This window comes from Aplysia californica, unplaced genomic scaffold, assembly GCF_000002075.1.
Source record: "Aplysia californica isolate F4 #8 unplaced genomic scaffold, AplCal3.0 scaffold00165, whole genome shotgun sequence".
Taxonomy (NCBI): Eukaryota; Metazoa; Mollusca; class Gastropoda; order Aplysiida; family Aplysiidae; genus Aplysia; species Aplysia californica.
Window position 1 is genome coordinate 1,085,200 of NW_004797435.1, and position 24,179 is coordinate 1,109,378.

The following is a 24,179-nucleotide window of genomic DNA, read 5'->3' on the forward strand; positions in this document are numbered from 1 at the left end:
AGAAGAGGTAGGCTACACAGGCCCTACATCTATCTTTGTTCTGGTATCTCAGAGAGATTTCTTTGGATTGATCCTTTAGTCTCTCATTCTCATAGTGTACATTACATTAAAAGTTTTTGTAATTTCAAAACCTCTTTTTCTGCACCATGCTCTTTTGTTTTTCTATCTAAAACATATCTTTTTCAATTTTAATTTTTTTAAAGTAACTACAGATGTATAATGTTAGTATTATTATCCCATCTTGCCAACTTTGTGTGACATGCTCTTGGAACACAGGTTCAAAGGTTTGATCATGTTGATAGCTTCCATGATCATCGGAGGCATACAGTACTATTTTTTTTATTATAGTAGAGGGTTTTACGGCACTCGCAACTGCATAAGGTCATATGAGCGCCAAGGTGTGGATGTCAACAGAGAAGTCTTTACAGGGAATCAGACCCACTCTGCCCACCTCTCTAGCTTCAACAGTACAAGGTCTGCTTCAACTATCAAGGCACCCCAGAAATAACTGCGTTCAAAACCCTGTAGACAGCTTGAGCAGATGATTGGACTTGCTCCAGGCATGGATAATTCTTTAGATCTTTAGAGAATTAGAAGATTGTATACTTCCTGACTGTATAGTATAACTATAATGTAAGTAATAATAGTATAACGTCCAGGAAATCCATCTTCCCTGTCATGGAACAAGAATGTCAACTCGCTTTTCACAGGTGGACTTCATGTTCTTAAATTTTGAAGACTGTTTCATGGTCTTAGTCTTAATGCTTTAACTATCTTCCACTCCAGGGGTTTGCAGAGTGCCACTGGCTCAGTGAATATCACATTGAGCCGAGGTGCGGATGGTCCTGATTTGAATCCTCAATAAAGCATTCTTAAACTTAAACATGGATATTTTGGAAAGTTTTCAAGGCTCTCAGTCTCAGCGAACTGGATTCAATTTTATCAGAGACGGACGTAAAGTTCAGACGTCTCACCTCGTAAATAACCTCATAGTGTTGAAAGGGGCTTTATTCCTACACAATTATCATTCATAGGACATACGGCGCCAACCACTGCCATTCTACTCAATGACTGGCTATGACTAAAGTGAAGCATGTCTTTACTGAATTACTGTGCAGCAACAGTCGACCAACAGCAGCCCATTAAAATGCAATCAGTGGCATTATATCACCAGTATATGATATAACTGTATTATATTACACTTGAATGCTAACATCTTATACCCCAAAGGAACAATCTAGATCAGTTTGGGAGCAGGATGCTTCAACTCTACCACTACCGGTCAGTAAACTGGGTTGAGTGGGATACAGCACTCAAGCAGCAAGACAGAGACCTTGTTGGTTGGTTTGTTTGAAAAAAAAAAAAGAAGCACACTGTCACAATAATGGTCAGGTAGACGAAAATACAGTATAACACATAGGTCGAACACAGGAGACCCTAAATCAAGCATCCACCGAACTGTGCTTGTGGTCCCATACTTTTTACTTATTTATCTTTAAAACATATCCCTTAAACTACGGATCCCTCCAACTACCGAGGGCGGTCCCAACGAATTCGAGCTATCCGTGTTATACTGCAATATAAAATTTCCCCTTGTGGGAACTTAACAGCCAGGAGCCTAACACCACTCACCATGACAACATACATGTGTTTGAAAAAAGACAATGACAAGCAAAAGATGAACAAATGAGTACACAGGTGTAAGTCATTATGATATCTATTTAAAGAAAAACAATAAGCATATAATGTTCATCAAGTGCTACTCTTTATCAACATGGAATATACAGAAGAAAGACTGTAAACATGCATTTTTAGAAACAGAAATGAAATTTCTCAATTTGGAATAAAAACAAGGCATGCACATCACCCCCCCCCCCAGTAACAAATGGCAATCCTTGCGGATGAGCTCCAAGGGGAAAAGGAAAAAAAGATGCACAAAGAGAAAGAGACATTAACTGAGGACAGCCAGAGAAACTGGCCAACAACATTAAAGGTTGAAGAAAGTGTGTAGACATCCTGTGCTCCACAACCTATGAAAACGACTGATAGACTGTAATTGCTTGTAAACATTTTTAAAAACCAACTAAAAAGATTTATTAAGGCTGTTTCAACTTTGCCTGCCAAGGTCAACCTAGGTTGAGGGTAGAGGTACAATATCCCATCAACACTCTGTAAAATTACTTCCCTTCATGAAAATAAAGCTCACACCTACGATGTGCTTCAGAGAAGAACCTCACTAATGATGAAAGCAAGTATGTAAATTTTACAAATTACTTCATCCTCTTCATACACATAAACACGCCTAATGCTACAACATTTTACACCAGCATCACGGCAACTATACTGGGTTTTGGTAAAGAATTATTATGTAAATTTTCAGGCCTCCCCTCAATATAATTTACATTCTTTACAACAGGCGAATCAGGGTGTATGTGTTAAGGAGGACCATGGCAAAACGTCAAACATTAAAAATTCTGTAACCAGACAGCAGTCAATATAATATCAGAAAAGCTATCCATGCTTTAAAGATTCAAGAAAAATCATAATCAAATTCAAATAGACAGGACAATAAGAACACAACCTGTCAAAGATTCATTCCAACTTACTTATGTTATTTCTTTAATTGAACAGAGTAATCATTCAAAGTCCTATCTTGATCTAAAACAGAAGCCACTGGAAGTGCAATAACCTATGCATCCAAGTGCAAACATTCAAGACACAGATAAAACTATACAACTGTTAGGTCCTAGTGTTGGGTGATACACGAATATAAAACTAAAATCAAAAACATATTCCCAAGATCAGTCTAACTTACTATCCTTTTCAGCCCTGGTCTGCCCTGACTTTGACCGGAAGAGTCGAAGCAACCTAAATGATCTCAATTGTTGATGTTTTTACCCCCCCCCCCCCCAAACACAATTCAAATCATTTAGGAGGTGGGCTTCGACCCTGCCTGTCTGGGCCAACCTGGGCAGAGAAGGATGCAATGTCTCAGCAGAAAGACCAAGATACCCTATAAAAAAAGTTCTTTAAGCAGGAATCAAATTTGGATTTTCTAGAAGTGCCTAACCACTACACCGCAGACACCGGTTAATTTCAGTTGTATCGATACAACATTAGTATTCACAGTCATAATCCAAGCATTATGTATGTTTTCCTTGGCTCTTTCCTCAGTGCAGGTCTCCTCTCATCGTTCAAGTGCAGACTTCCCCTAACCCTGTGAGGCAGCTCCTACCACCTGTAGTTGAATTTCATCTTGAAAAGGTACTTCATGTTGATCTGAGCTGTGTCGTAAACAATGAATCTGTGATGGTGCTTAAGGAAATCAACAAGATTTGGGTTTAGTTTAGTTTGAGTACAGAAAACCACACCAACACAACAATAATTATATATTTTAGAGCTGGGGAAAAAAGAAAGATAAGATAGATAAAAAAGAAGAAACTGCTGGAAAAGTAAAGAAGTAGAAGCTACCGCGCTCTCTGGGCAAGCTTTCATTTAACAATATAAAAACAGTGGGCCCTTGGTGTTCCTGGATAGAGATGACTGACAATGGAGACCACCTGCTACGAATGCAGATGACAAGAATACTTTTGTTAAAGAAAGAACCGCACGCGGAACAGGGTTTTTTTTTTTTTTTTTTTTTGGGGGGGGGGGGGGGGGGTTGTTAACTGATTCCCTCTATGATTTTTTCAGGCTCTGGACAGAATTATTTTTCCTTGTTCAGTTTTAGACCTGGGGTGCATCTATTTAATGCATTACTGTAACGCTTTAAGTCACTCTAATAGGTATTGTAATATACCAAAGTGATGGGAATCAATAGGGGAATCTGTTTTTATCAATAACAATTGCCTATAATCTGTTTGTATTGTATTTTCCGTCTGACAAAAACGAATGAGGAAAAAAAATTGCATAACACCTCTTCGAAAATTTCGACTTATCGCATTTTCACAGCTCTACAAGTCCTTATAATCCATAGGAATCAACACAACATTGTAGCGATAACACCATAGCACACATTTATGCAAGAATTTCACATATTAAGTTGAATATCTTTCTTTGAAGGGCCTTTTTGTTATACCAGGCTCCGTGTTATTTACCCTTGGATCTAGCCTACATCGCGACAACAAAACAACGATTTTTGCAAGAATTTCGCGGAGTTTCAATCGATAATGGTGCTGAGAGATAGAGGTCAGGTTTGTTTACAAGTTCTACTTCCTTTCGACAACTTAAAAAGTAGGAACTAAGTTAAAAAGTGCACATTTGTTTCGGATTTCGTTGAGCCGCTCACAGCAGTCGAATGGATGCAGCAGAGAAACTCAGAGCCGCTGTCAGCGGCCGAATGGACGGAATCAGTTAATTGGTTATTCGATGAATATTGAAATGGACATCAAACTAATTGAAGTAAATTTAACTAGACTAAAAGGGAATACTATATTCCGGAAGACAGATGAAGATGTTATCAACTTTTGAACTCACAAATATAGGAAAAACTAAACAGAAAGAAGAAGGAAAATATTCACAAAAAGCAAAGAGTCTTTCTGAGACAACAATGCCTCCTACCTCCATCTTGCATTTGAGTTTCTTGTAGTGGGAAGTGATCGGATCTTCCCCTTCGTCCCCTCCTTTCAACAGCGAGTAGGCCACTTCAATTTCAAGCAAGTTGTCAAGCATGTCAGTCTTTTGCTGTTAGAAAAAGAATAAAAAGAACATTTTTGTATTTTTTTTAAAAACCCCAAAAACCCCCATTGCAAATCAAAATTTTTATGCTCATTATGATCACACTATTAAAATGTAACATTTATACAAAAAAATTAACATATGAACAAGTATTGTTGCAAAAGTTAATATAGCGTTTCTTAAAGGTCGTCTAACCAAGCTTATTTCAAGGATTCCACATGAAATATAATTCCTAAATCTTTTCAGCACACATAATTTTGTCAGCACAATTTTGTGTGGTACACATTTTATTTCTCAAGACCCTTTACGTAAAATAATTATGAGCCAGAGGCCAGAACAATCCCACTCATAACCAAAGTTTCAAATACAAGCTCCATTCCTATCTCGTAGTTCTAGCACAAAATAAATTCATAATTCTAAGTTTGAAAAAGTGGATCTTTGACTTTTCCCTACCTTTATGACTTCTGCTGTGTCCAGCAAAGGCGGTTTCTTCATACCAAAGTCGTGAGGGATTGCAGTGTAGAATCTGTTGGTAGCGTCGACAAACTGCGTCTGTGTCCCTTCATTTTCAATGAACTGAACATACAAACACACTGAGTAAGACCATGAACAAAACTCATCAATCTTATAAAAATTTCAAAATGGAGTATGCAAAAGAAATTATAACAAGCAGCATATATCTACATATGAATGGGTTTGTTACAAAATAAGACTTCTCCTATATCTAAAATTTCCCTTTCCCCCCCCCCCCCCCTATTTACTAGCAATGACAATGAAAAATTAAATTTTCATCCAACTTGCTTAAAAATGGGCTTAAATGAAAATACAGTAAATTCTAAAAACTATGGTTTTTAAATTTTAAAAATCCATTGATAAATAAAAAAGTTATTGGGATTTTTGTTTGCAAAATGTTGGAGGACCTTCATATAGGAAAAAATCGCCAAAATGTGGGACATGTTTTGATGTATTTTGAGGAAAAACTGTTCATAAGTCAGTAATGAATTGGAGCATATGAATGAAACTTGGAATCTCCATGTGATTTTTTGTGCAGAATCTAGTTCTGCTATCACTTTTTCGGTGTCTTTATTACTTTGGATCTTAAAGACTGATATTTGCGTGAAATTTCTTGAATTGCGTGACATAGTTTTTACCGCGACGCGATAACCCCTTCTAAAACTCTGTAAAGCGCTATCGGGAAAACCCGCGATGTAGTCATCGGTGACCTATTTGGTTATAGGCAGCCAATCACATGCCGCCTAGCGATCACGCGTCTCTTGCATGCCGGCACCTCGCGTTTGGAATGCGTGATCTAGTTTCCAGATCTAGTGTTTTATCAATGGATGGGTGGGTATTTTAAGTTGGTACGGAAAATCTACTAAATGCAGAGATCTGAAATTTTACAGCAATAAAGAAGACATGTGGGGCGCTTGTGTGGTCGGCGATCAACCCGCAGCTCCGCTTAGTTTTCGAACCGCAGAGGAAATTCGCACAAACACCCCAATATCTCCAGTTCTAGTAATCGTTCGGGATTGTACGCTGGCATGTCATTAGTTTAACCTTTCCTCTGGTTGGTTGCCGAGTTTCATTTATTTTCGTCCAGGAGTTTTCCCGTAACTATACTTAGAAGAGAGTCACTTCTGATTCCGAGCAGCCCAAAAATTACCCCTCGCGCGGAGGTCGATTTCCGGCCCAAGGCGCAGCGGGCGATTGGCATTGCTACATTTACATCGCTAGTGAGATCTTCAGCCTTTATCGTTATAAGACAAGTAAAAATGTATCATTTCAAATGGCTGTATGTGTTTTTCTACGAGCGAACTGTCATACAAATTCAGTTGAGGGTGCACCCACATCTGGCAAAGATGTATACGCTAGGCTCCATTCCACAGATATAATATGCCAATATAAGAACAAATTACGCAGCTCTGACATTGACCCCCTGGACAATTGCTCTCAGGGTGGGGCAAAAACATTTCAAAGGCATGACAGTTTTCAGTTCTATAATGAACTGAGGTGGAGGTGGTAACTTCTCAACAAAATCTCCCAAATAGACTATCAAACTATTATTTCACAAAACTACTGGTATCACACCGTTTTCGCTTACAATCACTTCTTACTGTCACACATGCAATGTTTGATCCATGATAAAATATTTGTGCACAATCTGTACCTTTTAATTACGGAAACTATTTCACAAATGAGTGTTTTATGTGATGTGGTGCGGGCCAATGGCATTAAACACTTTAAAAACTTACTTAATTACTATCACACATGCCAGTTCAATTAAAATTAATTTTGCAGCAAGGTAGACAAAGCGACTAGCTCAGTATCGTAAACTAGCTTACCCTTTGCAGCTCTGTCAAGACCGAATAAGCTGACTGAATCTGTCTCTTAGAGAGCTTCCCAAGGGGCATCTTCTTCATGTCAATCTGAAAAGCAAAACACAAACATTTTTCTGAGGCTGTGTTAAACCACAGCATCATTTTATCCTGGGAAGTCTAACACGATAGGATTCTGTGTGGCTGTGTAATTAGTATTTGCACAAGTTAAATGCCCTTATCAATACAGTAAGAATAGTGCTCCATCCAACCACCCTCACTCTTAAGAAAATTACCTTTTCTATAGCAAAAATAAGAGGAATAAATCAGCAGACAGAAGACAGAATGATAGGCTAGTAAGCTTTTTCGCATAGTAAAGTGCTCCATGACCTGTTGTTTACATACATCAATCAGAGTTCTTTTATAGCAGTTATTACATACAATAGAGTTCTCCATTATGTGTTGTTTACACACATTACTTCTCTATTCACTGTTGTCTACATAAGGAGTTCTTTATTAGCTTAGTACTCTATTAAGTCTTCTACAATTTATTGTTTATGTACATTAAGAACGTTCTCGAAAAAATAATTTCTATACATGAGAATCAAACTCGTGTTTTCTATGTGCAACGGCAAAGAGCGTAACTATCACTCCATAGACATGGACCAGCCAAATAACCGTTGGCTCATATATACCAAATACGAAGAACTCACCTCAAACTCCAACATGGCTTTTTTCATGCTTTCCACGTCAAAGATCATGCAGATGAGATCCTGCACATTCTTCGGCAGAGATGATTTTGAGGATGCCAGATCCAGCTTCTTGATGTCTTCTTCATCCTATACACATTCAAAACAACAACAATAAAAGGGTTAAATAACAAATAAATTTTGAGCATAGAAGAAAGAAATGCGAATATGAACAGTGCCTATTTTAAAAGATTTTTTAAAAAAAGGTAAAATACATTGACGCAGGCAAAAATTAAGTTTATCAGCTAACAGTAAAAAGTCCTGCTGCAATTGTAAAGATTTAACTTACAACACTATTTTGTGTCAAATTCATTGAAGTATGAAAATGTATGCATTAAGTAAAATTTATGTCAGCCTAAAATAATTGAATCTATAAATAACTGATCAATGAAATAATATTACACAAAATTTACACTTACAGGTTTATTAAATATTTTAAAATTATCTGCTTCTTTTATAATTTTCACACCACATATCTATGATAAAGTTAACAAAAGATATACATAAATATATATGGTGAAAGACCTAACCATCTTAACTTCTGGCATTATCATAAAATCCATTGACCAAAATAACTTACATTGGCAACATTAAAGAAAAAACAGTTTAATTCATAGCTGAAAAAAATGTAACACTTTGAACATTCTGAAGCAACCTGATAAACCGTAATAGAAATTTCCCCTTCTTATTTGGCAAGGATGAATACGAGAAAATCATTACCTGGCCATAGTCAATCTCCAAGGGATAAAACTTGTTCGGAATCTTCTGGAAATTCTTCCTATCCGCCCAGTCATTCCCTGTCTTCTCTCCGTACATCTCTTTGAAATTGCGAATGACGGAGGCCAAAGAACCACAACGTTCCACTTTGTTCCCACCAATTGTGGTGCCCACTCGGCCCCAGGCCCTGAACAACCACCAGCTGAAACAGAAGTTAAGTATTGAAAGCAAATCTTTTATATTCTCATGTATACAATTTATATATAAATACATGTATCAATGTACCATAGTCAGGGATTCGGCACTTATATGATCTTATTGTGTTGAAAGTGCCGTAAAAAACTAACTTCAAACAACAAACAAAAAAACCCAAAGAGTCAGGGTTCAACAGCCAGCTGCTTTACTCTGCCTCTCAGGACTAACCCTGAGTCAGGTGGGGTACAGCTTCTCAGAAGAAGGACCAAGACACTCAATAAAATAAGCTTCCTCACACTGAAATCAACTCACATCTTCTGCATGCTTCCGCAAAGAGCCTGACTACTGTAGCACACATACCAGTGAAAAGTTGGGACAGACCACTTGGCCAGTTCCAGCACTTCACTTCTTCGATCTGCATCCAACCCTTTTAGCTGGGCTTTGGGTCAGTGCTCGAACTATTCAGAGAATCAAAATATCCCTGAACCTTATTATTGTTCATGTCTCGTGTGGTATATTTTACTCAACTTCCTGTATAATGTGAATAATGAAAAACTAGAAGCGTTAATAAAACTTGCATTCTTCCTCTTTCAGCCACAGATTTTGTACCAACCACTCTCATCTAAAAATATCTAAAAGAAGGAGGAGCTTGTCATGACAGACACTCCTTTTTTTTATAGCAGAGGGTTTTACGGCACTCGCAACTGCATAAGGTCATATGAGCGCCAAGGGGTGGGTGTCAACACAGAAGTCTTTACAGGGAATCAGACTTAGACTGCTCACCTCTCTAGCTTCAACAGCACAAGGTCTGCTTCGACTGTCAAGGCACCCTGGAAATAGCAGGTCACAAGAGAGTGACAAACATTCAAAAGAAGTAGAGGAAAATGACAATAGTAAGGATCAGGAAAGAAAAAGCAGCAGTTCCTTGTTGTAGATCAGGCACAGTTATGAGAGTAACATGAGTCAGCCCATTTACAATTCTACTATGCTTGAATGAGAAATGTCCCCCCTTTGGGAATGGCCTAAAGACACTACAGTCAGTGGCATTGCCCCGGGGGGGTTCACAGACACTCCAACAATAACATCTGCTGGTTCATGAGAGAACCCCCCCCCCAACGGTTGTTAATGTTTCACACTCCCACTGACACAATTTAGAATAATTGGGAAGCAGGCTGCTTTGACCCAGCCTTTCAGGGCCAACCCGGGTTGAGTGGGACACAACATCCCCGAAGACAATGACATTCAATAAAATAATTTCTCTGCTCAGGAATTTAACTCACATCTTCTATCAGCAACGAAAAAGAGCCTAACCATTACTCCACAGGTGCTAGTGTTTTCAACTGACTCTCTCATACCACGACCTTTAACATTGTCAAGCACAGTCAAAGATATCATTAAGTGTCACGAAAGTCTCCTTGCATTCCTCACTGACCTCATCTTGTTGTCCCCCTCCAGAGCCTGAAGTTTGTAAAAGGAGTTGGTTCCCCTGGCAATGTCCACCAGCCCCAACACAGCAGTCAGTGGCTCATTGCCCTCCTGCACCACATGAGCTTTTTCTGCCAGTTCTGGAACAAACAATAGAATTGATCACTGTACGGGTTTACCAGTGATTTTAACACTATAAGGCCATTTAAGAACAGGACCTCCGAATTCACTGTCCATTGACATTTGGTCAAAATTACATCCTTCCCCCTACCAAAGACCTGAAACTCCTCAAATTTTGCAGTCATGCCAAATTAAAAATGCCTTCAATTTGCAAGTTTGAGGCCATAACGGCAACAGACATCTGTTTTCCACTGGCAAAGATTATGGTGAGTGCTACAGTTTGAGTAAAGAAAAGCAGATGGACACAATAACAGCCCTTTAATGAAGGAAAAAAGATAGAAATAGACCAAAACAAAAGTGGGAAAGAAAAAAAGTAGGACTGATCAGCAGCATTCTCCAACCACCCGCCCTTACTACAAGGTCTATATGATAAACAGATATTCAAGGAAAGAACAAGCATTGACGTACCAGAGTCAGGGTCCACGGCAGCGCCACCCTTCACCATCATTTTCACCTTGGCCGGTACACTCTTGGTGTATCTTTCCTCTGTCAAGGCAGAAATTGAGCACGAAATGGGTTACCCTGACATCATTTTATTACATAATACACAATTTTCATCACTCAAGTGGTTGAGTGAATGTGAATAAAGAGTTCAGGCTCACAATCATATCAAGCATATTTATTCTGGACTTTAAAACCAAATTCACATCTGAAAAATCCTAACACTGCAGATCCATATACTAAAAATGACCTAAAACAGCTTCAATATTCTTTTCTCTATGAGTGGCTTTTCTTTTCAAAAACCTGGTCTTAAATGAAACATCAACATACAAATCGTTGGCCAACTGTTCAGATGAACAGTGCTCAAAATTTCCTAAATTTGTTTCTTAATCTGTGATATCAGTTGCAAGTGCTCATGATATATTTTGTCCAAATACACATTCTACATGTTGAAAAGGACAGAAAAAATACATACAGTGGGTACAATTGTTAAAAGAAAGAAACAAGTTTTTTCCCCGCTCCTGCAAAATTCTGCTTTCTGAGCTTCAGGGATGCCACTGGACTTTCGAAAAAATTACTGAAAATTTTTCACGACTAGATTTAGCATGCAACGAAGCAATAAATGCAACAAAACATCATATCAGTTCAACAATAAAACAAAGTTCCTAACGGACGATGCCCAAAACAACAGGAAAAAACGGAAATAACGGAAAAACCTCATCCTTAAACTTCTCAATGACCAGAGAAACACACACAATAAAAGATTCAGGGCAAAAAGTGATAACTAGTCCTCCCCAAGAGATCATCAAAGAGCGAGGGTTCTACAGGACGATAAAGTAAAGTGAGGAATGGTCAAGACTTGTGAGACTAGTGTGTGCCCCGTATCTGTCCTCAATGTGGTCTGGAATACAGAGAGGTCATCAGAGAGCAACAATTCTTTAGGAAGGTCAAGTGAGGACTGGTCAAGACTTTGCAAACCAGCCCAGTATCTCACTTCCATCAGGGAAAAAGTTGAGAAAAAAAGACCTTTTCTTTGTTCTGGTAAGAGTTTGATTGCACTTGCAACACATTTAGGACTTATAAGTGCCAAAGATTAGATATATCAAAAGAGTAACACACATTTAAAAAAAGGAGAGATAAGGACGACATGTTTGATACGAAAAGGACGACAGATGTTCGATAGGAAAGAAGGAGCAAACCGCACCAGAGCCCCCGCCAACAACCCAGATCTTCTTCGCAAAAAAAAGTTTAAAATCTTACAATGCACTGCTTAACGATAACAAAATTTTAAAATAAAGATGTGAAAATCATATTAGTAAGGCCAAGTGAAGACTGGTCAAGACTGCATACCATCCCAGTATCTCACTTCCATTGGGGGAAAGTTAAAAAAAAGCATATTCTTTGTCTTGGTATGGGTTTTACTGAACTTGCAACACATTTAGGTCTTATAGGTACTGAAGATTAGATGTATATCAAGAGAGTAGTTTATCAAGAGAGTAACAAACACAAAAAAGAAGGAGGAGAGATAAGAACGACAGATATTTGACAGAATAGAAGAAGCAAACCCCTCCAGAGCACCCGCAAACCACCCACAGAAGGGGTTCTACAGGAGGGTAAAAAGAGGAGTGGTCAAGACTTGTGAGACTAGTGTGTGCCCCGTATCTGTCCTCAATGTGGTCTGGAATACAGAGAGGTCATCAGAGAGCAACAATTTTTTAGGAAGGTCAAGTGAGGACTGGTCAAGACTTTGCAAACCAGCCCAGTATCTCACTTCCATCAGGACGTCAGGTAAGTGCTGAAGATTAGAGGGGTAACAAGTGAGTAACAAACACAAAAAAGAAGGAGAGATAAGGACGACACATGTTTGATAGGAAAGAAGGAGCAAACCACACCAAAGCACCTGCCAACCAACCACATCTTCAAAAAAAATTTTTAAGCTTAAAGTCTTACTGCTTAACAACATCGAGAAATTTGTACAAAAATGTGCAAATCATTCTGGTTTACCTTCCTTGGCAGTCATGCCACTCTTTGGTGCACTCTTCATTGGTCTCTGGCCAATTCTCTTCTCAACCTGCAAAACAAGAGAGATCATTTACTTTGAGCAAGAAGATGCACATCAACACAACAATGATAATTCAATGCCGAAAAATATTCAAGACAGATGGACAGAAAAAACAAGGAAAGCAAAGAAATAGCGTCAACAAGCAATGCCCTACGACCACCTGCAAAGAAGATCACTAGTATGAAAAAATATAAAACCCATTTATTCCAAAGACAACTGGCAGAAAATACAAAGATAGGTAGTCTAAAATTACACTTGATAGCAACAATGTCAACAATGCAAACTGTAAGCACTTTCATTCACAGATAAACCATAAGCTCACTCATCAATTTAGAATACTGATTTTTCTTCAAATCACTCATACAGAAAGTACATAACAATGAAAAATGTGAACGAAAAAACTGAGAGAGAGAGAGACAGAGAGAGAGAGAGAGGGAGGGAGGGAGGGAGGGAGGGATGGAGGGAGAGCGAGAGAGAAGGAGGGAGAGCGAGAGAGAAGGAGGGAGAGAGAGGGAGGGAGGGGATGGAGAGAAAAAGAGAGAGAGAGAGAGAGAGAGAGAGAGAGAGAGAGAGAGAGAGAGAGAGGGAGGGAGGGAGGGAGGGAGGGAGGGAGGGAGGGAGGGAGGGAGGGAGGGAGGGAGGGAGGGAGGGAGAGAGAGAGAGAGAGAGAGAGAGAGAGAGAGAGAGAGAGAGAGAGAGAGAGAGAGGAGAGAGAGAGAGAGAGAGAGAGAGAGAGAGAGATTATGAAATGTTAAAGGAAGGAGCGACCCTTGAAGACCATTTTCTATGTTTGTTGCCCGAGATCAAATTTTAGCACACATTATAAGTTAGGCACAGGAAAATCTCTTGATATGCAATTTTATTTTGGCATAGGTACAGCAGTTGCTATGGAAACGGCCGCCACCTTGAAAATAAACAATAAATTTCAAATACCTAAGGTTTTCTTATTTACCGACCACATTTGACCAAATATGGTGAGAGTATACCTGAACCACACCCTATCAGCATAACAGCGAGGTTTTTTTTCATAAAATCACAATAAAATAAAATATGAGAATGTTCCCAAAGTGTAAAAAAACGTTTCTAAATTTAGGTTACGTAATCGCTTGCCAATGGAAAAGTTTTTGGTTTTTTTTTTAGCAAATATCTCTTTGTTACATGGCCTTGCCATCTATGTTTCCTAAAAGTTTCATGTCAAAAGGATGAACACTAAGGAAGGAGTAAGGAAAAACTGCAACAACAAAAAAGACATGTTGAGAAAAACTACAATTATTGTGAAAATTCACTATATTTTAATCCACCCTCATGTTTTCAAAGGCAATTTACGAGGAGAATAATGACTTTCTCAATTGTCTCCCTGCTATTCTTAGACAAAGAACTGGTTGATCTTAAAAATCAGCCAACATCTCAATTTGCATAGCTTAACCCAAAATCGGCCAAAACTAATGGTCGCTTCTCCCCTTAATAAGATGCTCGGTATTATACTTTGTCTCACAGAAGATCATGAAAGCATATACTAAATTTCTTCAAAGGGAGGATCAAAAAAGTATATCTACTCTCCACACACAGAAACAGTGCTGAAGCAACAGAAAGACTTACATTGGAGCCCCAGGTAGCAATGCTGTGCTCAGCAATCAGTTTCGCCACATTTCCCTTCTGGCAAGCCTCCAAGAAGTCCTCACTAATCACATGTACCTCATTTTCCTCTGCCTCTTTGATCACTTTACCTTTTTTCTTGACTTCATCTTCACAGACAAAGAAAATAATATTAATAATAACAATTATAATGGCAATAACGATGATGGTGATGATGATGACTGGAAGAGTAATAATAATAGTAGCAGTAATAATAATAAAGTAGTAGTGACAATAACAACAATAGTAATAATAATGTTAAGACTGCATTTTTATAGGCTATGCCCACTTAACAATTTAATAGCACCTAAACAGATCCAATTCCACTTCGAAACATTCTCCGCTTCATAAGAAGTACATAACCAAACTTCTGCAGACAAAACAGTAACAAATCAAAATCAAAGATGTTTTTCTTTTTTGTCTATACAATATGATGAATATCATTACCATGGTGTTCCCATCAACTTCTAAGATCAGTTTTTTTTTAAATTAATTTTAAAATTTTTAAAAAGAACAGATACTGACAGACACATGGATCAGCAGCATCTCTAGGATAAACATTAGCATTTTTCCAGATGCCTGTAGAAGAAATGAGTTCGTATCCCTATATCTCCATTTGTCTCGGCTGTTGTATCCCACTCAGTGTGGGTTGGCATTGATAGGCAGAGTCAAGGCAATTTGCCACTTACAAAGGTCTAAACTTATAATAATTGCCTTTATGTAGCGTACATCCACACTCTACAGCATGCTATATGTGTTTTACAATTATTATTAACCCAGCACACTTAACACCCTCAGAAACATTCTGGGTTCCCAGGAAGCATACAGTGCAAGCTGCGGATTGCATGGGCTTAAACACTAGCAAACTGATCTGTTGTTGTCAATAGGCGGGTACCAATTTCAACCTGGAAGAAGAGAGGACAATTCGTGTGAAGATGCTGTATCCAAATCAGCCTGGGTTTGCTTTGATATACGGGGTCAGAGCAGCCAGTTTTTTGCATGATCTAAATTGTGTCAGTGAAGGCGAAAAATATTAACAATCTATTATCAGTCAGTGAACCTCACAAACCTTTGTTGCTGATGACAGCCGCCACTTTTTTGTCCACCTTTGTCACTACCACGCCTCCCTTCTTGGAGATGTCACTGGTCACTTGAGCTTTGCTCTTCCCCAGCTTCCCTTGAATGACAAACTTCAAGTCTTGCAGCGGTTTTTCACTACTTCTGGGGGACACAGCAACAAAAGGACCGTTTGAGTAAAGACAAGCACACTGAATACAATAACAGCCATTTAGAGCAAGGAACAAGCAAAACATACCCCCCCCCCCCCAAAAAAAAAAGCACCAAAAAAACAAAAACAAAGCATAAACTAAAGGCATCCTCCAATAATCCACACAAAAAGATCAAGAAAACTGGAATTCTTTAGCAGAAGTCAAACTTTCATTGGCATTTCCTCTGATTTGTATCCAATCATCAAGAAATATATCAACCAACATAATACTTACAAATACAAATATATGTGTTCAATGCAGTTCAGTAGGTTAAATAGAGACATTCATTAAAAAGTCCACATTTTAAAACTTTTAAACATGTGAACAGGAAGTGAAATATAAGGTCTTGAAGCCTAAATTTAAATATTTTCTGATCTCACAAAAGAAGTTTGCAAGGTAGAGCCAATACTAACAAGAATGTCTTTCATTCCAGCCACACCCGATAAAATTTGCTTTGAACACTGGCTTCTATTTGGCCAAGGTTCATATTTCGAGGTGAAAACAACTTAAAAATGATTATGGCATAAGTTTCAATTTGCAAAACAGTCAAAGCTGCTCCAACAAACACCTGTCCAAGACAGTCACCTGTACAAAGACCACTTTCCTTTTCCCCCTTTTGTTTTGTTTTTTCTACAGCATAACGATACTGTCCAAGACGTCAACCTGTCAAAGACAACACTTTTCTCCTCGACAATGGAATAATTTTGACTGTATCTTTCTAGACCTAGCCATTCTATTGCTTGCAGGTCTCGTCCATCACAAAAATCAAATCTTGAAAACATCATACAACCAACAAAACATAGCACTTCCAGAAAAATGAGACAACATAACATGTGAAAGACACCTCCTAAAAGATCCAACAGTTAAGGAATAAGTTGAAGAAGCACGAGAGTATCGCATCAAACTGTAAATGCAAACCATGAGCAGAAAAAGAATTAAAATAGAGATAACAGTAATAAAAAACGAAAAAACAAGGCAATGTTAAGGTAAATGTCATATAAACATGCAAATGACTCACAGTCCATCCACAGAGTCTAGAGAGGAGCTGACCACACCAGAAGAGGAAGCCACAGATAGCTGAGGGAATGCCCGTTCTCTTTTGACGTACTTGTAGCTCTTCCTGCCAACAAAGTTGGTCAAAATGGGTCTTAAAATGACATGAGGTGAGTTGTTGCATGTGACAATTCAGCATATAATGGTAATATTCAGAGAGAAAATACCATGCCCTTTCTTTGGTAAAAGCAGCAGTAAAATAAGTACATTGGGAAGGGCTATAGGAGAGGTACGGGTGAGAGAGAGAGAGAGAGAGAGAGAGAGAGAGAGAGAGAGAGAGAGAGAGAGAGAGAGAGAGAGAGAGAGAGAGAGAGAGAGAAAGAGAGAGAGAGAGGGAGGGGGAGAGAGAGAGAGAAAAGGGAGAAAGTGAGAGAGAGAGAGAGAGGAAGAGAGAGAGAGAGAGAGAGAGAGAGAGGGAGAAGAGAGAGAGGGGGACAGAGAGAGAGAGAGAGAGAGAGAGGGGGACAGAGAGAGAGAGAGAGAAAGAGAGAGAGAGTGTGTGTGTAAATTACTGTTAAGTAACAAACTGACAGTGACAAATAGTACTGAAAATAGACGCAAATGAAAATGCGTATTTTCACATCCTTTACAATAAGTCGACCAAATATTGCAAATAAATGCTAATAAAATACATGTATTTTCATGTCATTTACAATAAATCATGCAAATATTACAAATAAAATGTGTTTTTTCTCAGTAATGATAAGTTGAATGTGACCTCAAAGAAACTGAAATGAAGAAAAAAAAAATGGATTTCGTGAAAATTTCATCATGGTGCTTCCACAGCCCCCAAAAACCCCAGAGTACTCAGTTATTTCCAGAGTACAAGGCTAGTTTGGAAAATGTATCTAATTCAGACAGTTTTCACTGCAGCTGCAAGGCACCAGAAATGTGAAGACAACAGCAATGCTGAAAAGAAGCAGAAGAAGCAGACCATGTCGGAGCCCTTACTAACAAAAAGAGGTACAACTTACAAGAATGGAACATCATGGAATTCTTTGGGGACTTTAAAAGCTCTTCGTTTGGGCACTTTTGTGGTGTTCATACATTTGGTCCACTCGGTCACATTCCCTGAACATTTGTAGCCTTCAGCTCTGTGTAAGATGTGGAAGAAACAAATCATAAAATTGCATTACACCCACATACACACACTTACAAAAGAGCATTGCTTATTCATCTCTTCATCATGAAATCTGTGATATGAACATAATAAAGGACAAATCCTATACAAAAGACTTCAAATCTTGGATTTCTACTCTGCCGTGCCAAGGCAGACCGACATATCTGCAAAAGTTATTAATTTTTGCACCTTCATTTTAATGAACACCCATACCCATTCTGCATCTTGTGTCAAAGGCAGGAAGTCACATCTGCACTATAAATAGGATATTTCACTATGGCAAACAGACGTAACTGAAGAGCCATGCCCATATTTCCAATGGCAGCTTACGTAACTGCATTTCCTAAGGCAGACCGACGTATCTGTGCAGTTGCATCGCTCTGCCTGGATCAAACATGCAAAGTTTGCATTTACGTCAAGAAGCATATCTTTGCACCGGATGTAACCCATGCTCCGTGTTGGTGAGATCAAACCAAAACATTGCTCACAATCACCGACTTTTTCCTTCAAGTTTTATCAATCAGACAGCATTTTCTAGTCAAGATAATAGCTGAAAGGGTGAGTAGATTTTAATTTAAAACCAAATTTAGAATATCAAAATAGTTTTAAAATAAAGTGTGGATAGATCTAGATCTAGATTTTAGACTCAGTGATCCAGATTCATGATACTGTATTGTTGAACGAACAAAAAAATGATCTGTTCTATGTCAAGGCACTTGTTGATTTATGAGTTTGAAAAATCAGCCTTTACATATGGTTGTTAGAATAGCGCCGTGATGTACCTTTGATACTGAAGATTCCAAAAATAAAAAAATTTATTGCTAAACAGCTCAGTATTGGAAATATTTAGGTGGTTTCTGCTTATCAATCGCCATGTCATGAAATTGGCTCAGTTTGAAGCGAGCTTGACTCTAGATGTACACAATACTGGTTCGATTCTGATAGTGCTAAAAAAAATTGTTCTTTTTTAAATCTTTTTTTGTTGTTGCATTTTTAGAGTCTATGTTCATGTTTTTTTAACTTGATTTCTTAAAACTTATAAAGTAATTTATGCTTTGTTAATTTTTATTAGTCATTAGGGTATCTTTAGCTGCTTTAAGAGTGCAGTCGTCTATAAGTATATCTTTATGCAAAAAAAAAGAAGACAATGTCCCCATTGTGCGGGTAAAAAATTAATAGATATTTGTTTTGGTTTTGTCTTCTTCAGCGTCATTATATAGACTCTGCAGAGGTTCGTGATCTGCTCTAACTGACAGAATCAAAAGAGGATCAGATGATTGATGATGATAACGCCTTGTCATACATTCCTGAGCCTGATTCCGACACGAGCAGCAAAGATGAGTCTCCAAATAAAAAAAGGAAGGATGCATCAATATACGACGTTCAATCAGCAGTGCTTCTCAAAATAGTTCCAATTATGAAAATGTTTTTACTGTTAATACCTCTACCACCGTCAAACCACCAACGCAACTTCCTTCAAGCTCTACCACAGCCTATAACAACCTACCAACGCAGCTTCCTTCAAGCTCTACCACAGCCTCTCACGACCCACCAACGCAGCTTCCTTCAAGCTCTGCCACAGCCTCTCACGACCCACCAACGCAGCTTCCTTCAAGCTCTGCCACAGCCTCTCACAACCCACCAACGCAGCTTCCTTCAAGCTCTGCCACAGCCTCTCACGACCCACCAACGCAACTTCCTTCAAGCTCTGCCACAGCCTGTAACGACCCACCAATGCAGCTTCTTTCACCCACTCCAGATCGTTCTGCTCCTGTATTCAAGAGGAAAAAAGCAAGGACCATTTAAGAGCACAATACAAGAGATGCTGAATTGCATCCTGTGAAAAAAGGGCGTACTGACTTGTGCAAGATGGAATGCAACAAGACATTCAGCATTGAGGAAAGAAAAACAATAAATAAAGAGATTTGGTCCCTTCACCCTGAAACTAGGAGACAGTTCGTTTGGAACAGCATAAAGTATAAAGCAGCCTAACCCTATACTACTGGCAATTCATCTAGGCGTGCGAAAACGTACCGTTACTTCCTATGGCAATCTATGGAATCTGGTGGAGGCTTGAAAGCTGTTTGCAAAGTATTTTATTTTACTACCCTTGGTAGCAATGAAAAGAGTGACTCTGCAGTCATAAGGATTTTGGAAAGTGCTCCGGTTGAAAGCACAAGTCCTGCTGCTGACAAGCGATGGAAGCATGAACCCAACAACAAGCTGGTTCATGATGACATTTCCCGCCACATACTAAAATATAACTCAGCAGTGCATCACTCTCGAAGGGAGCACGCATCAAATCGCCTCTACCTTCCGTCAGACATTACAATAACTGATTTGCATGCTGACTTTTGTCGAGAGGTGAGAAAAATCTGTTTTAAGACATATCGAAAGCAAGTGAAAAGGATGAACATCAGTTTTGCTGGGCGCTGAAGAGTGCAAGATATGCAAAAGACTCTCGAATACATCGGTGACAGAGGCGATCACAGACCTGTGAGTGTGAACTGTGCCAACACCATTCAGAGTACATAAGGAGAAGAAGAATCATTGTGTTTAACGAGATATTTGCAGGAATGGCAAATCAAGCAACAAGGTTGCAGTTGTTTGGAACGAGTAGGTTTCTGATAAAAAACACCAATGCCATCTGCTATTCCTATTGGAGCTTTTTCAAGAACAGAGATGCAAAATCCTTCATCTTGTGGGCCGATAACTGCAGCGCCCAGAATAAGAACTGACATTTTTTCAGTTTTCTTGCCACAGCTGTGAACAGCCAAGACATCTTGGCCGATGAGATCACCTTTAAATATCTTGAAACAGGCCACACATTCATGGCTGCTGATTCTGTGCATCACAGCATCAAGAGAGAATTTTAAAAGTGTGGGGACGTCAGGGACTTTCAAGAGTATGTTGATACCCTGGAGAAGGCTCGATGCAAAGTGATTAACATGGAAGCAACCAACTTCAAATGTTGGAAAGACCTCTCCAACAGAGCCACAGTTAACAAAGGCGGCCACAAGCTCTCGGACATGGCAACTGTCCAGTTCAGAAGAGGGGTACGATTGCTCTTCTTCAAGAAGGCTCACTGAGATGACAGCCCTTTTATTGCCGCTGATTTCTTGAAGAAGTATTGTGACATCAGTGTCCTGCCTTAGGACAGGAGCATTTCTAGAGGTATATCTACATCGAAAAAGGAAAGGAATTGTCACGAATCTGTGTCCTCTGATGCCCCAGTCTAGAGTTTTGTTCTGGGAACAGCTGCCAACAAATGATATAGCTGACGATCTCATCAATGTTTGTTAGTCATGAGTGTTAGCTTCACAGAATGTACACTGTTCCTTTTCACTCAGATTAATTTAAATCAATTTTTTGTTTGATCGGCTTTATTTACAGACTATTATGTCAAGGAGACTTACTTATATTCATGTTTTTTGCCATTAAAAATCGATAATTTTATGACTTAAGTCTAAAACTATGTTCGATGGTTAACGAGTTTCTTGCCAGCTATACACACATAGACCTTTTATTTTCAATAACAGATGCAGTGCCTTCGAAACTGTTCAGTATATTGAAAATAGTCAACAGCGTAAAGTAAATAGAATAGTAAACTTTGATGTTGACATCTTTCTTTTCCAATTTAGTTACAACATTGAACAGTGAAACATCTGGTACAATAATAACATGTTCCAAAATTTTATGATTGGGAAAAAATTTCCATAAATTGCCAATTGATTCTTTTTGTTTTCAACTACATGTACATTATTTCTTTTAGTTCAAGAGTTTTTTCTAATTCATGTAAAATGCACTTTAAATTTGTTCTTCACTTTCAACAAAATGGGACACTACGCTTATCGATTTATTTTTTGTGTTTTAGTGCAAAATTAAGGAGTCAAAACTGTGAAACACATTTCCAATAACGTTAACAGTTCTAGAGGAAGTCGTATTAAAAATATGTTATAAATAAGGGTCGTTTTGGTAAATTTTCATAAGTTTCTTGTGTTATGTCGTTTTGCCATAGAAAGCAAATGTATATGTTTACTAGAAAAGTCGGTGGCAAAGCGACGTATCTGCATTTACGTCGTTTTCTGCCTAAACTACGTAGTTTGCATATTAAATAACAACTATTTGTGTCACGACCCAGTGGAATCAGGCGCTCATCAATTTTTAGGCTTGTGGAGTTATTGATATCATCTTAAAGATTATTCATTTGCTTTGCTTTTGATGAAAAAAATATTCATTTATCTTGAATAGAAGTCCAGATATTTGTGATTGAAGGAGGTGAGGCCGCCTGGTTTCAGAGGTAAAAACTTGCGAGAAAATGGCCACCAGTTTGATGACTTCCATAGATTAAGAGTCCTTGGAAACCGCAAAATTTACATTTTTTGTGTCTTTAATCAACGTTTTCCAAAAAATCCACACATAAAAGTGTTTTTGAATGGATATACAAGGTGTTGAGCCTAAAAACAAAAATTCGAGAGAAAAAATGTCCAAACTTGCCAAAAAATGCAGATTTCTCAAGATTTCATTATTCTCACGAGCGCCTGATTTCACCACGATGCCTCACATTTACTCCACTGTCACGCAAAAGAAGGCTTGAATTCAAGCAAAACTTTCGGCAGGCAAAAGTTCAAAAGTTTTTCGCAATTTACTCAAAATCATAAAAGTGCAGATACGTCCCTCTGCCTTGGCACGGCAGTATTGATTTTGAAAATTCTTTTCACATTAACATGATAACAAATCATTAAAACCTTCATGTTTCCAGTGCCCTTTAAAAGGCAGAAATTTCCACTGCTACTAGCACACTGTGCAATAATGAGTCTTTCCATCCCTCGTTCTTTAACTCTCTTTATTCCGTACTCACATGCTCACATATGTTGTTAGCGATCATATAAACAACATACAATTTCTGCAACACTGACATAAATACTTACCTGTTTTATACTTTTTTTTAAAATATGCACTGACAATAAGATACCAGAAACTTGCTATAGCGCATTCATACAAGCAGCGCTTCCACCAGCTGAAGCTGAAAAGTAAGGAAAATTCTGCCGGGGGTCTAGGGGCCGCAGAGGCCCCCAGCAGGGTCCAGGGACAGCGTCCCGGGTGGGGGATCAGGGGGCGAAGCCCCCAAAGAAGTTGAAATTGAGTGCTTTTAGAGGGTTGAAAATGGCATTTGGGAGCCTGTTTGAAGAGATTGCTTAGACTAGAGCCCATAACATTTATTTTTTCACCAACATTTTGTCTTGTTTGATTTCTTCACCAACATTTTGTCTTGTTTGATTTCTTCACCAACATATCTTTCCATTGCTGGCATTGTTTAAGCAGGTTCCCCTTTCATTGCTACTATAATTCAATTAATTTGACGTCGCACCATTGATAGCAGGCAAACCTGGGAATAATGAATCGAAGTGACTATTCCCAGTGACACTGGGGATAGGTACAGAAACTATTCCCAGTGACAATGGAACTCTTTTACATTAAAAAATCAGAAGTCTTTGCATTGTAGACTCTCTTCTCACTTCAGTTCAGCCTACTTTTGTTCTCTTCTCTTACTTAGGGCTTAGACTTGACCGTAGAAAAGATCTAGATCTAGATATAGAACTAGAACTAGATCTAAAAGAAAGAAGAATGGGGAAGGATTTCTACCTGTCCTGTACCGTGGTCTCCAAAATCCGTATGTAGATCTTGATTTACACGGACATTTATATTACGACTGCGAATAACAAGCAAGCATAGAATGATCATTCCTTTTTCTTTAAAAAAATTCTTCCACTCACACCAGAATCAACTTTAGTTTAGTTAGATCTAAATCTAGATCTAGATCTGCATTAGATATAAGTCTAGTATTTAGTAACCCATCAGCATCATGCCCATGTAGATCAGTGTGGGAACAATAGATCTAATGGGCCTGTCTGTTCTCAGTTGATCTAGAATCTAGATTTACACGTACATTTAAATTACGACTGAATAACAAGCAAGCATAGATTAGAACGAGAATTCCTTTTTCTAAAAAAAAAAATTCTTCAACTCACACCAGACTCTACTTTAATTTAGTTAGATCTAGATCTAGAATCTAGATCTAGATCTATAGATATAGATCTAGTCTAGTATTTAGTAACCCATCACCATCATGCCCATGTAGATCAGTGTGGGAACAAATATCTAATGGGCGTGTCTGTTCTCAGTGTCACTGGGAATAGTTTCTGGGCCTATTCCCAGTGACACTGGAAACAATTCTGCCCTAGGCCCTCTTGCCAGTGGTTTCTGGGCCTATTCCCAGTGTTACTGGGAATAGTTTCTGGTCCTATTCCCAGTGACACTGGGAATAGTTTCTGGGCCTAT

General features: G+C 38.6%; 1 protein-coding gene and 2 non-coding genes across 3 annotated transcripts in view; all 3 read right to left on the reverse strand.

Moving 5' to 3' along the window:
- Positions 1-1,701: 1,701 nt before the first annotated feature.
- The window catches only part of LOC100533290 (poly-(ADP-ribose) polymerase I), a gene marked incomplete in the record, with an annotated part of 43,354 nt that continues 20,876 nt past the window's right edge, over positions 1,702-24,179 (reverse strand). Inside the window, 15 exon segments of the mRNA NM_001204592.1 lie at positions 1,702-1,876; positions 2,912-3,315; positions 3,581-3,595; positions 4,561-4,683; positions 5,131-5,253; positions 7,020-7,103; positions 7,706-7,831; positions 8,462-8,660; positions 10,086-10,218; positions 10,667-10,744; positions 12,704-12,770; positions 14,361-14,506; positions 15,466-15,617; positions 16,683-16,784; positions 17,692-17,811. Coding sequence (NP_001191521.1) covers positions 3,232-3,315; positions 3,581-3,595; positions 4,561-4,683; positions 5,131-5,253; positions 7,020-7,103; positions 7,706-7,831; positions 8,462-8,660; positions 10,086-10,218; positions 10,667-10,744; positions 12,704-12,770; positions 14,361-14,506; positions 15,466-15,617; positions 16,683-16,784; positions 17,692-17,811 — 1,552 coding nt within the window.
- Positions 11,568-11,698, reverse strand: LOC118477649. The gene has a single exon (XR_004858522.1).
- LOC118477648 lies at positions 12,345-12,475 on the reverse strand. Its single transcript, XR_004858521.1, has one exon.